Source organism: Humulus lupulus, chromosome 7 (assembly GCF_963169125.1).
Source record: "Humulus lupulus chromosome 7, drHumLupu1.1, whole genome shotgun sequence".
Lineage (NCBI taxonomy): Eukaryota > Viridiplantae > Streptophyta > Magnoliopsida > Rosales > Cannabaceae > Humulus > Humulus lupulus.
Window position 1 is genome coordinate 132,918,341 of NC_084799.1, and position 14,560 is coordinate 132,932,900.

A 14,560-nucleotide genomic window follows, 5' to 3' on the forward strand; every position below is an offset into this window, starting at 1 on the left:
ATCCCTCCCTGATAGAAAAACCATGCTTGGGAAGAACCTCAAGGCGGATGTAATAGAAGCGTTCGTGAGATTTCTCTTGGACAACCAAGATGCTTTTGCTTGTTCTCACTCTGACATGACATGCATTGACTCGAATATCATATGCCATGCCTTAAACATCAATCTGATTCAGCAATAGCGTAGGACTATCGACCCAACTGGGGAAATGGCTTTAAGGGCCAAGGTGGAAAAGCTTTTCGCGAACGGGTTCATCCAAGAGGCCCAGTATCTGAAATGGGTATCTAATCCGATCCTAGTGCCCAAGCCAAATTGCACTTGGAAGACTTGTATATATTTCTTCGACCTCAACAAGGCCTGCCCAAAGGATTGTTTTCCTTTGCCGAAGATAGATCAGATGGTCGGTGCAACCTATGAATACAAACTCTTGTCCATTATGGACGCGAACACAAGGTACAACCAGATTTCCATGCATGTCACAGACCAAGAGCACACCAGCTTCCGAACTGACAAAGGGGTGTGCTGCTACAATGTAATCCCCTTCGAGCTCAAGAACGCAGGGGCCACTTATCAAAGATTGGTAAACTGTATGTTCAATAACTAGTTGGGTAGGAACATGGAAATTTATGTGAATGACATGTTGTTCAAATCTAGGATGGCCCCAAACCACATGAAAGATCTGGCGGAAGTGTTTTCGGTCCTTCACAGGTTTGAGATAAAGTTTAAGCCCCAAAAGTACCCTTTTGGAGTTGCCTCCAGGAAGTTCTTAGGTTTCATTGTAAGCACCTGGGGAATAGAGGAAAACCCCAAGAAGATAAAAGCTTTGGTAAATATGCCATCCCCCCACAAGCATAAAGATGTGCAGAGCCTCATCGGGAGGATAGCAGCCTTGGGCCACTTTGTCTCCAAGGCAACTAAAAAGTGCATACTGTTCTTCAACATACTTCAAGGAGGTTAGAGGTTCAAATGGACGGAGGAGTGCAAACAAGCATTCTAGCAATTAAAGGTACCCATGGCCAACTCACTGATCCTCTTGAGTGATAACTCTTTAATAAAGTGTTATTATTTATATTTTTAAGCTTATAAATATAGAATTAGGCTGAGTGATGTTTGTGTATTATTGTTATTTTTAGTTAATTCCTTTCTTTTTTGTGTTCTTGTGTCCTTTTTGGTGTTTTAGAGCTAAAAGTAGGAAAATAAAGAATTTATGCATGAATTGTTCAAAGAAAAAAAATGAAAAGTGAATTGGCAATAAGTTGTTTAATTTGTGCTGAAATATCAGGTTTGCTGGAGCAAAAGAAATTTTACTAGAGCATTTTCAGCAGGATAAAAAGAGGGAAATTCAACATATAAAGGAGAGACATGTGGCACCATTAATTGAATTGGCAAGGAGTGATGAGGTGGTGAAAAAAAAGAAGAGAAAATGGACTGAATTTTGGAGTAATTTGTAGAAGAGAAAAGAAAACTCACGTGAGAGGCAAGGAGGGCATTTTGGGACATGAGGAAAAAGGGGTTTTATTACCCTAGCATAATAAAAAGAAAGGACAGCCTCCGTTACCCAATTTACCCTTTTTTCTAGAGAGAGAAGCACCAAGTACAAGAGAGGTCACCCTTACAAAGAAGGATAGAGAAGGAAGAAGAGGAAAATAAGAGAAGATTGATTCAATCATCATATTTGGGCTATTTCTTCTCCCTTGTTATTTCTTTCCTATTTTCATATAGTATTTGGTGTTTGGTTACTCATGGATAGATTTAATTTTGTATTTGTGTTTTTTGTTTTAGCTATGAACTAGATCTTTTGAGGCTTGGATTATTAATGAACTCTATGTCTTAATTCTAAATTCCTAGAACTTTATTTTAGAAATTTACCCATTGTTCATTTTAGTAATGTGCTTATTGATAAATTCTTACTGTTGTTTGGACACCAATGGCAAGATATTGAATTATATTTGTGCTGGGAAGTTTTAATATAATTGATAGATTTGAATGACACAAGTTAATAATGTTGTTAGGTTATGTTTGTGAATAGAACAGGAACGTGTTATTTACCTTGTGTAACCATTATCAACTGATGCTTAAATTCTGGGTTTTTAAACTTGATTGGCATAAGGATATGTTAAATTAGGTGAAAGAATTAATACCATAGGATTTGGAAAAGTTCTATGAGCTAATGTGGAATTCTTTTTAACTCTGGGTAATTTTGTTGAGATTTTGCTACAACAAAATGTACAAGTTAATTGACATTGAGGGATTTCATAATTAAGGCCCATTTCAACCAATTGAGTTACCTCACTTTTAAATTAACATTGTAGTTTATTTTTGAGAATTTTTAATTGATTCCAAGTAGTGTTAGTTTACAAAATCAAAACAATCTAATTTTGTTACTTTTGCAATTGTTTGGTAATTAATTTGTGCATTTAGTTTTAATTTGCAATCCCTATGGAGACGATCTTGAATATTTATCACTTTATTACTTGTTTTGTGACTGTGTAAACTTGCACATAATTGATCAAAGCATATCACAACAAGTTTTTGGCACCGTTTCCTGGGATTGAAATTTAAATTTTGTGTATTATTAATTACTTTGCAATTTGTTTTTCTTAGTTGTACTAATCTTGTTTTCTTGATCTTGTGTTTTGCTAGATTGATTATGTTGCATGAACAATCATCTAGATTTTGAACTAGCCCTTATTGACTTTGAGATTGAACATACAATTCGAAGAAGGCTAAGGGAACAACGATCTAAACTTCACCTTGCTATGGCTCAAGAAGGTGAACGAGTTGAGGAAATTAGAGCTCAACCCATGCTTCATGAGACTATTGGAATTGTTAATGAAGCAGCCAATGCTTTGAATGCCGCTAATGCAATTGTAATGGCTGATGATAGAGAGAGGGCCATAAGGGAGTATGCTGCCCCAATGTTTAATGAGCTGAATCCTAGTAGGCCTGAAATTCAAGCAGCTCAATCTGAGTTAAAGCCAGTGATGTTCCAAATGATGCAGACAGTGGGCTGCCTATAAAGGATCCTCATCTCCATCTTCATTCATTTTTGGAGGTTAGTGATTCCTTTAAGTTGCAAGGCATGACTGAACAGGCATTGTCGTTGAAATTGTTCCCTTTTTCTCTAAGGGGCAGAGCTAGAGCTTGGCTCAATACACTTCCTTCCAACTCACTGACTACGTGGCATGAACTAGCTGAGAAATTTTTGATGAAGTACTTTCTTCTAACGAAATATGTTAATTTTCATAATGATATTATGTCTTTCCAATCGTTGGAGGATGAGTCGGTGTGTGATGCTTGGGAGAGGTTCAAGGAGTTATTGAGGAAGTGCCCACATCATGGCATCCCACATTGCATTCAAATGAAGACTTTTTTATAATGGTCTTAATGCTTCAACACTCATGGTTTTGGATGCTACGGGAAATGGGGATATTGTTTCTAAGTCTTACAATGAAGCATATAAGATTTTGGAGCGGATTTCCAACAATAATTACCAATGGTCTAATGCAAGAGCTCCAACGGGAAGGAAAGTAGCAGGTATTCATGAAGTAGATGCTTTGGCAGCTTTGACCGCTTAAGTTTCATCTATGACCAACCTTTTGAAGACCATGAGTAAGGGAAGTAAATTACAACCAGATCCTATGGGCTATGTAGCGAATGTTTCTTGTGTTTATTGTGGAGGAGGTCATACATGTGAAAGTTTTCCTTCTAATGACAACCACAACAATCCATATTCCAACTCTTACAATCCAGGTTGGAGGAATCATCTAAACTTTTCTTAGGGAGGTCAAGAAGTTATTTCAAGTGGTGCAACCATTCCAAACAAGCCTACTTATCCACCGGGATTTTCTCAACAACGACAACAAAGAGCTCAACCTCCTCCTCAACAAGTTTCTCAAAAAATCTCTTTGGATAATTTGATGAAAGAGTATATGACCAAGAATGATGCAATGATTCAGAGTCAAGCAACATCTTTGAGGAACCTAGAGATTCAAATGGGACATAGACCGCAAGGCACCTTTCTTAGTGATACCAAAAATCCAAGGAGACATTGCAAGGAGCATTACAAGGCAATCACTTTGAGGAGTGGTAGAAATTTGGACTTGAATGAGGGAAGATCTAATAGCAGAAGTAAGCCCACTTCAATCCAAAGTAGTGTGGAAAAGGGACAAAAGAGTTGGAGTTTTGAATATGTCAAAAGCTGATCCTGAAGCAAATGTTGCAACAATTCCTCTGCAAAATGCATCAGAGAAGCTGATTAGCAAGTCACCTCCACCATTTCCTCAACGATTTCAAAAGCAGTAGCAAGATAGCAAATTCAAGAGATTTCTAGATGTTTTGAAGCAACTCCACATCACCATACCTCTAGTGGAAGTGTTGGAACAAATGCCCAACTATGTGAAGTTCTTGAAGGATATTTTGACAAATAATAGGATGCTTGGTGAATTAGAACCGGTAGATTTGACTGAAGGTTGTAGTGCTATTTTGAAGGATAAAATTCCTCCTAAGTTGAAGGATCCGGCTAGTTTCATAATTCCAATTTCTATTGGGGTACGAGAAGTTGGTAAAGCTCTTTGTGATTTGGGAGCTAGTATTAATTTGATGCCCATGTCCATTTTTAATAAGTTGAGAACTGGAGAAGCAAGGCCAACTACACTCACTTTGAAATTAGCTTACTGTTTTATGGTGCATTCGAAGGGAAAGATTGAAGACGTCCTAGTACAAGTTTACAAGTTCATTTTTTTGACAGAATTTATTATTCTTGACTATGAGGAAGATAGGGAGGTTCCAGTAATTTTGGGGAGACCATTCCTTGCCACCGGGAGGACTTTGATAGATGTTGAAAAAGGAGATCTCACCATTCGAGCTCAAGAAGAACAACTAACATTCAAGGTTTTTATTCCTATATGCTCTCCTAATGAAGTTGAAGCTTGTTTAGCTATACGTGCTTCCAACTCCAAGATGATTGAAAAGATGCATGAAAAGCATAGCAAGGGAGTGAGGAAAAATGTCCCTTTGGAAGAAATTGAGAAACGTGGTGAGCCATGAAAAAGTAAGGAAGAAGAATCATCCCATCCTCAAAAGCTACCGAAGAAAAAGGAACATAGTAGAAAACCTCAATCACAAATGTTGGAAGTTGGGAATAAAGTGTTTTTCTCAAGCTCACTAATGAAATCAAGGTGTGATAGTGTGTTCTTAGTGATCAAAGTGTATCCCAATGGTGTGGTGGAATTATATGATGAGTATTTTGGGAGAGCATTTAAGGTGACAAGGAAGGGAACAAAGTTTGGGGGAAGCAAGGTTGAGCGATACACTACCTCAGTCTCCTTGAAAGATAATTAAAAAAAATGTGTGAAGTTTGGGTTGCTATGGTAATTGGAGGATTCATTTGTAAAGCAACCCGAAGAAAGAATAAAAAAATGAAAAAAAGAGAAAAGAATGGCAAAAACATGTGTTCTTTAGTTAGTTGTTTTAATTTTAATTTTTGTTAGTTTAATTTTTATTTAATTGTGTTGTTTTTTAGTGGTTTTACGTTTGTTCTTGTGTTTCAGGTGTAAAATAGAAAGAAAATGGTGTTTTGGCAGTAATTTGGGGGTCTGACGATTTTGTAGAAATTTTGCTGAAGCAAAATGTGTGAAATTTCCAAAATATGAAGGGTTCCGCCTGCTGCAGCAAAATTTTTACTTGCCAAAATTTTGCTAAAATTTTGCAATTTGGGAAAGCACCCAACTCCTCAATTCCACAACCAGCCAAAAAGAAGGCCATCGATTCAAAATCGACCTTATCCTTTTGGATGACAATTCTGAAAGATAGGCGGGGAGTTTTCTTATCTTAGCTCATTTTTTAAATTTTTTTTATTTTTGTTGTTTTTGTTATTTGTTTTGTTCTGTAGTTGTAACCTTGTTTTTAATTCTTGTTGGTATCTCTGTTTTGTTTCTAGTGTGTCCTTGTTTTGTCGTTATTTTGTTGTTGTTTTGAGGATATTCTATGTCTTTGTTAGTGTTGCCTAGGGGGCTCGATGACGATCTTGAAAGAGTAACAAAAATATAATAAAATTAAGTTGCAGCTGAATGTCTCTCTTACTTAAGTTTTAAACTAAAATTGTTTTGGTGTGAATGTTGCTAGCAATTGATTGATGAGGGAGTTTTTCTTTATAGTGTGTGTATAGATTGATTAAACATTTTTTAGACCCTAGAAAGATCTAGTTTCTTGTGAGAGCTTAAGTTTCTTGAATTACTCAGTTGTTTTCCTTGAGGCAAAATCCTAGACATCACTACACCAATGACATGATTTAGGCCATCTTTGGACTGTTTGAGCCTTTTAAGCTTACCCATTATGCATTTTTATCCCTAGTCACTCCGTTGAGCTTAATAGACACTTTTCTTTCTTAGCCGCTCATTAGCCTAGCTAGATATAATAATCTCATTTCATCATACCCTTCGAACCTTGTCTTTTTAGTTACGATATGCTGTTTCATTTTGGGGGTTTGAGAGGAGTTGCCTGTCTAAGAGGCATTTGGGTAAGAATTTTCCTTTTTTTTTTTCTTCTTATGTTCACCATTGGGGACAATGTTGAACACTAAGTTTGGGGGGATAGTGTATTCTCATTTCTCTTGTTATCTTATCATCTACTTTGTTTATCATTATTTGAAGAAAAAAAGAGCAAAATATATTAAAGAAAATAAAAAATGGGAATAAAGAGTGCACTCCCTTGCATCAAAGGAAAGTTTTAATAAAAAGAAAAAAAAATCAGAAAAAGTCAAGAAAAGAAAAAGAAAAAAAATAATCAAGTATGTTTGTAAATAAGTTTGGGAGTGTAACTCTTCAAATAAAAGAAAAGTTTTATTTAGTTTATGTTTTTGTATGTTAGTAATAAAGGTTATTGGCAAGAGTTATATTTTGTTGTGGGATGTTCAATGGGGTAATTAATGTGTGCATTGATTTGGGTCCTTGAAAGAGTGAGGTGCTTAGGGTGATTTGAGCCAAAATTAATCTCTCTTATCCGACCTTCACCTTATCCTATCATTACAAGTTTGATAAAATCTTATTGATCTTTGGTGTGATGTTTGTCTACATTCGTGGAGAGGGAATCACTAAGTAACTTATGTAGGCATTATCTAAGCTTTAGGACCAAGGCCTAGCTTGATTTTGAGTCATTGAAAATATTTAGGAAAAGCTAAGCATGCACTAAAGGGAGAAACACTTGACTCATATTTTGACAGCAACATTAACACTTAAAGATTTTGGTTTAAGACTTGTGTAAGTTTAAAATTCAGCTTCTCTTATTCAAAATAAAATTCTCGAGAGCCTTCCCCTTTTAGGCATTGGCAAAGAAAAGTTTATCCTCTCTTGTTGTGTCTTGTCGTTGTTGTTTTTTTCTTGTTTCTTTTGTTGTTCAATTTGTATGTCATTTGTGTCTTTAGTTATCTTTTTAAACTCATCACTCAAGGACGAGTAATGTCATAAGTTTGGGGGTGTGATAACTCTTGAATAAAGAGTTTTTTTTATACTTTTAAGCTTATAAATATAGAATTAGGTTTAGTGATGTTTGTGTATTATTGTTATTTTTAGTGAATTCATTTCTTTTCTATGTTCTTTGGTGTTCTTGTGTCCTTTTTGGTGCTTTAGAGCTGAATGTAGAAAAATAATGAATTTATGCATGAATTGCTCAAAGAAAAATAGTGAAAAGTGAATTGGCTCTAAGGTGTTTAATTTGTTCTCAAATGTCAAGTTTTGCTAGAGCAAAAGAAATTTTGTTGGAGCATTTTCAGCAGGATACAAAGTGGGAAATTCAACATATAAATGAGAGACATGTGACACCATTAATTGAGTTGGCAAGCAGTGATGAGGTGGCAAAAAAAAATCAGAAAAAATGGACTAAATTTTGGAGTAATTTCTAGAAGAGAAAAGGAAACTCACGTGAGAGGCAAGGAGGGCATTTTTGGGACATGAGAAAAAAGTGTTTTATTACCCTAGCATCATAAAAAGAAAGGACAACCTCCATTACCCAATTAGCCATTTTTATAGAGAGAGAAGCACCAAGTACAAGAGAGGTCAGCCATACAAAGAAGGAAAGAGAAGAAGGAAGGAAAAGAATAGAAGATTGATTCCATCATCATATTTGGGTTATTTCTTCTCCCTTGTTATTTATTTCCTATTTTCTTTTACTCTTTGATGTTTGATTACTCATGGATAGATTTAATTTTGTATTTGTATTTCTTTTTTTTTTTTGTGTTGCTATGAACTCGATATTTTGAGACTTGGATTATTAATGAACTCTATGTCTTAATTCTAAATTTCTAGCACTTTATTTTAGCAATTTACCCATTGTTCATTCAAATGTTCTTATTGATAAATTCTTGCTGTTGTTTGGCAACCAATGACAAGATATTGAGTTATATTTGTGTAGGGAAGTTTGAATATAATTGATAGATTTGAATGACACAAGTGAATAATGTTGTTAGGTTATGTTTGCGGATAGGATAGTAATGTGTTATTTAACTTGTATAACCATTATGAATTGATGCTTAAATTATGTGTTCTTAAACTTGATTGGCATAGGAATATGTTAAATTAGGTGAAAGAATTATTACCATAGGATTTGGAAAAGTTCTATGAGCTAATTTGGTATTCTTGTTAACTCTGGATAATTTTGCTAAGCTTTTGCTGTAGCAAAACATACATGTCAATTGACATAGAAGGATTTAATAGTTCAAGCCCATTTCAACCAATTGAGTTACCTCACTTTTAAATTAGCATTGCAGTTTAGTTTTGAGCATTTTTAATTGATTCCAAGTAATGTTAGTTTACAAAATCAAAACAATTCAATTTGGTTACTTTTGCAATTGTTTGGTAATTAATTTGCGCATTTAGTTTTAATTTGCAATCCCATTGGAGACGATCTCGAATATTTATCACTTTATTACTCGTTTTGTGACTAATTTCATGACCGAGTGCATGGGAGATCACGATAGACTTGGGGACTCCCTAGTGGTTAGACCTATATGGAGGCTATACGTAGATGGAACTTCCAATGAGAACGGAACTGGAGCGGGTCTGATCTTGGTATTCCCCGAAGGACACAGGGTGCACAGTGCCCTGAGGTTTGGGTTTGATACTTCCAACAACGATGTTGAGTATGAAGCACTTATTACTGGGCTCTAGGTTGCCCTGGAGCTCAGGACCAAGGGCCTCGAGATCTTGAGTGACTCCCAATTGGTAAACAATCAGGTGCTCGAAGAGTACATGACCTGGGGTACAAAGATGTCATCTTATCTAGTGAAGGCCCAAGAAATGATGCGCAACTTCATGAAATTTATCATACAACAAGTGCCACGGGAAAAAAATTCTAATGCTGCTGCCCTAACTAAGCTTGCTACCACTAAGGACTCCGAGTTAATCAATGTAGAGCCTATTGATAATTTGGCCGCTTTGAGCATCTCAGCCTCCAAGGAGGTAGAGGCAGTCCAGCTCCAGGATGGCTGGATGGAGTCCATTGTGAAGTGTCTTTTATTCGGGGAGTTACCGCATGACATGAAAGCAGCTCGGAAGCTACTTTACCAGGCGCCTCAATATGTCATCATGGACAGTAAGCTTTACAAGTGAGGATATTCGTTGCCCTTACTCTGATGTGTGTCCAGGAAAAAAGGCAGTTTTATACTCCGAGAAGTACTTGAGGGCTTTCGCGGGGACCACACTGGGGGGCAGAGCCTCACCAAGAAATTCTTGAGACAAGGATACTTCTGGCCCACTATGAATGGTTCTATGATGGATTACGTCAAGAAGTGTGACAAGTGCCAATGCTCCGCCAACATACTCCGAGCTCCTCCGAATGAGCTCACCCAGATGATGAGTCCATGGCCCTTCGCAGTCTGGGGCATTATCCTCATTGGGTCCTTGCCCATAGGAAAATGAGGAGTGAAATATGCAATTGTGGTGGTCGACTGCTTCACGAAGTGGGTCAAGGCCGAACCCCTTGCTACCATCACCTCCAACAAGGCACTGGACTTCTTCATTAAGAATATCATTTGCCACTATGGGCTCCCGAGGAAGATAGTCTCCGATAATGGCCTACAATTCGATAGTGAGTTGTTCACAGATTCTCTCGAAGGCATGGGGTGGTGAAGAGCTTCTCCTCCTAGCTCACCCACATGCAAATGGGCAGGTGGAAGCAGTCAACAAGATGCTTAAGGCCACATTAACGAAAAGGATGGAACATGTGAAAGATGCTTGGCCAGAGGAGCTGCCTAAGGCACTGTTGAGTTATCGCACCACTGCTAGGCCCTCCACCGGCAACTCGTCATTCCCCATGCCCTACGGTAGGGGTGAACATTTCAACCGAAAAACCTGCAAACCCGCCCGACCCGCAATCCCAAAAACCCATTTTTTGGGAAAACTCGTCGGATTCGGGTTTGAAATTTGTTGAACTTGGGTTCGGGTTCAGACCCGAAACCCGAAAAAATGGTATTTTTGAAAAAAGTGTAAAAAATGGTATTTTTTCAAAATTGGGCTTTTCGGCCCAAAACCCAATAGGCCCATCCCAACCCGAAATCCAACCCGAACAAACCCGAAACCTCAAAAAAACCCAAATATTTTGGATCAGTTTCAAAACCATTTTTCTCCACCCGAAATCCGCAAAACTCGAACCCAATGCACCCAAAACCCAAAAATCCGACCCCTGTGCACCCCTAGGCTACGGATACGAGGCCATGCTCTTAGTTGAAGAAGCAATCTCCATGCACCGAAGAGATATGTATGATCCGACTACAAATCATTCTTTACTCTGGAAATCTCTGGACCTCGTGGAGGAGCTCCGTGAAGCTTCTTAGCTTCGAGTAGCCTACTAGTAGAAAGTAGCCAGATATTTTAACTCCAAAGTGAAGGATAGAAAATTTGGGGTTGGAGATTTGGTGTGCAAAGAGTTTTCCTAGCCACCTAAGATCCTAGTGCTGGAGTGCTTGGCTCAAACTGCGAAAGTTCGTACCAAGTCGAGAGCGCTGTATGTACAGGGACTTAAAAGCTTGCCCGGCTGAGTGGGGAGTTAGTACACCATGCCTGGAATGCTGAGCATCTCCACCAGTATTACCAGTGATGTGAGCATTGTATTTTTGTTAAATTCTGTAATCATTTTGTAGCCTTCGTGCACAAGTAATGGAAACCGTGTAGACAAAACTTGGTAAGAGATTTAAAAGAATCTGCTTATATTTTAGTTTCTTTTTTTTATTCTATTCATACTATCGAAGAGCATCTGCTAATTTGCCTGGACAAGTGAAAATAGATTACTCTCTGATCACTTGGGGGCATGGGGTTAGGGCAGCTTCATAGAGTATAGTGTCTCGTAGAGGATGACCTAGGAAATTAAGCTTGTCATGAGCAGAGTAAGCCTAGTGTCAATACCCAGAGAATAGAAAAATCTAGGGAACCATGCAAAGTCTGGAAAACCCATGACTTAAAGATTCTAGTAGCACGGGAACAAACATTAGGTTATCTCCCGAGGACATTGAGCTGAAGGAGCTATGACCAAGTTCCTAAGTCTTGAAATGTGAATGGAAACTCGAGTCACATTTACTTGGGCCCGAATCCTTGAGTTGCCAAAACTCGAGCACTGTAAGGTTAATCCTAGCACAAGGAGTTAATGACTTGGGACCCCTAAGAAGACCTGGGAAAATTCCCAGCGTCGGAAAAATCCAAGTAATTCGAGTGATAGTGTGAACGAAAATCTAACATCGCAAGGCCTATCCTAGGGCATGAGACTCAGGTGCATGCTCCAGAGACTTAGACCCCACAAACAACGAGTTCTCGACTTCCATGTCGCAACGATCTGAGTAACTATACTTAGGGTGCAGGGCGGAAAGACCAGGATAACATCTCAGGACAGTGCGCCATGGGGCACGATTATCTCAGCACATTTGACCTCCCAGAGCCTGATTGATTGGCACTTAGGGTTATCAGATGGCGTTAAAGTTACTTCCGAGGATAGAGAGCCTAGGAAGAAACACTAAATTACCAAAGCGTGAGTACTAAAATAAGAACTTTAGAACCCTATAGTGTAATAAGACCTCCTAAGGCCCGAGATTTTGAGACTTGAGAACGTAGGACAAGGAAGTGTCCCACTGGACAAGGCAAGTTAATCCTGAGGACTGGATATAACACTAAATGCCCGAAGCATCTAAACACTAAAAGGAAGATCTTCAAGCTCTAAGTATAATGAATAGCCTATGCCCTAAGTAATTGGGACTCGGGACATAGGATTGCGTTAAGTGTTCCTACTTGATATCTCATTAAAAGTTAATCCTGAGGAATCCTAGCCATGGGATTAACACTAAGTGCCTAAGGCTATCCAAACACTAAGAGAAGTCGATAGACTTGAGTCACCAAGATTCAAGCACAGGACCTAAGTCCTCCAGACTTGAGGCCCAAAAAATGTGGATGTGTATAGGTTCTGAACACTCGTGGTGTTACGTTAGGTTGAGTAATGAGAAAACCCAGCCAAATTGCATAGTTATATAAGTGTTAGCATGTTAATAAAAAAGCAATAATGGCAAGAAAAGTAGTGTAAGCTGCATAGAGGTTAAAAGGTATTGACAATTGAACTCGGGGGCTCGAGCATTAAATTGTTTATACCTCAATAAACAAAAAAAGGCATGCATGCCTACTTAGTCAAAAAAAAAAAAAAAAAGTCACTTTGGTCCCTCGCCCGGAGGAACTTTCGCCACCACCTTGGGTGCAAGACTAGTCACCGCAGCTTCCTTTTCCTGGGCTGCCTTGGCCTCTTCGACCCGAAGACGCTTCTCGTTCATCATCCACATGTTGGGCTCCTTCGTGAATGATAGATACATGTACCTATTGCTCTACTGTACCAAAAATAGGGTGTCATCTGCCATCACATCGAAATCCCTCCCTAGCTCTTCTTCTCAGAGTCAGAGGCTCTCCTTCTCCTAAGCAAGGGTCTCAATGCGAGAGCCAGCGTGCGCAACCTCTTCTTTGGTGTTGGCGGCCTCTTCCCGGACTCTGGCCAGCTCGACGACACAATCTAAGGACTCCTCGTGAATAAGGTGGAGCTCCTCATGAACAGCTATGAGCTCAGCCGACAACTTGTCTTTAGCCTCCTCCACGGATCGGGTTTGACTTGCGACATCTTCCAGCAGCTTCGCAGAAGTGTCCTCAAGAGATGACAACTTTTATTGCTCCATGGACAGCCAAATCTCCAACTCTAAGGCACAGTCCTTGAGATCCTGCAAATCCTTCTCAAGCAGTGAGTGCTCCGCTAATGGGACCACAGTTTCCTTAAGTTTTTCCATCTCTTCCCGAAGCTCCTTCAGCTTGAAGGACCTCATGGTCACGATGTCCCAAGCTATTGGTTGAAGGCCGCATTCTGCACCGAATGATAGTCATATACCCTAGAAGGGATTTCTTTTCCCTTCCAAGAGGACCACTCACCTTAAGGAGGGGAGACCTTTAGGTCAATGACCTCTTCAACAGCTGTTGGCCTCAGAGGAGTGCATGACAGAGCAGCTTCCAGGACTACAGGTGCTGTAGGAGGTGGAGGACTGACCAGTGGAGCCAAAGGCATGGATGCTGAGGGCAAAGGAATCGCGGTCGATGACTCTAGGGTGTCTATTTGAGAGGGCCCTGTAACCCTCTGATGCTTCTGCCTGACCAAGTTGGATAGACCCATGCTTTCTGGATAAAGAAACTAATAAGGTTAGTCTTCAAAGGAAAAGAAAGGAAGTTATCTATAAAAATAAACATGCATGCAAAGTACAAAAGAAATCTCCTCGAGAGCCCCACCACGATAAGGCTCCTCCGGGTGAAGAGCAGAGTGGGCAAACTCACGAATGAGTTGGCCCATCTCTTGTGTTGTGTTGATGTCGTATTGACAAAACCATATCGAATGCATGGACATCACCTCGTCCAGAGGCACGAGCCCTTGGGGGTATTTCCTCCTCTTTTGATGGCGAAGAAAAATGTCGATAAGGTCTTTGTAGTCTTGGTACTCCTTATTGGTCCAAGGACACTCCAAAACTTGCCCACACTCAAGGAGTGATAGTGAGAATAAGGAATGTTTGGGACTAGTTCCCTCCCCTACGTGACGGGCATAGTTAACAACTATCACGAAAGCTAGTGAGAGCCATGGGGCTTATCCTTTGATCCTCCCAAAGCGGGCCATATTGCCAAAGATGGGCCCAGTGACGAGGAAGCTAAGATTCATCTCTTCCTCAGGTAGTGTATTCATATTGTTAGACCTTACATTGTAGGTGTCAATGAAAGGTGTGCTTCAAAAGGTACATGGAAAGAAATGGTTGAGAATAAGGAGAAATTACAGGCAGAGGACTGATAAATTGAATAACCCGGAAAGTGGCACTTACCAACCCTGGTGAAGTCTAGGGGACATGTAAGGTTAGTCTGCGTGGAGAAGCCACTTGCCTAGAAGAAGTGGTCCTTGTAGTCCGTCGCGTGGTTCTCGTTGCTGCACGGGGCCTTGTACTTCCTAATCGAATGTGTATGCTTCATCGGCATATAGTACCCGTCCTGCTTGTCCTTCTTCTAGCTTGGTCTAAAGT

The 14,560-nt window shown here is 39.4% G+C and overlaps 1 protein-coding gene and 1 non-coding gene across 2 annotated transcripts; one reads left to right on the top strand and one right to left on the bottom strand.

Annotated features, from left to right (window-relative positions):
- Window positions 1-3,236: 3,236 nt before the first annotated feature.
- On the bottom strand, window positions 3,237-3,342 carry LOC133792884 (small nucleolar RNA R71). Its single transcript, XR_009874355.1, has one exon. It is a non-coding gene; the product is annotated as a small nucleolar RNA R71 (small nucleolar RNA).
- Window positions 3,343-4,383: 1,041 nt separating this feature from the next.
- LOC133792200 (uncharacterized) lies at window positions 4,384-5,046 on the top strand. The gene is made up of 2 exons (XM_062230118.1): window positions 4,384-4,548; window positions 4,696-5,046. The coding sequence occupies exons 1-2, from the start codon at window positions 4,384-4,386 to the stop codon at window positions 5,044-5,046; spliced, it is 516 nt and encodes a 171-aa protein (XP_062086102.1).
- Window positions 5,047-14,560: the final 9,514 nt, after the last annotated feature.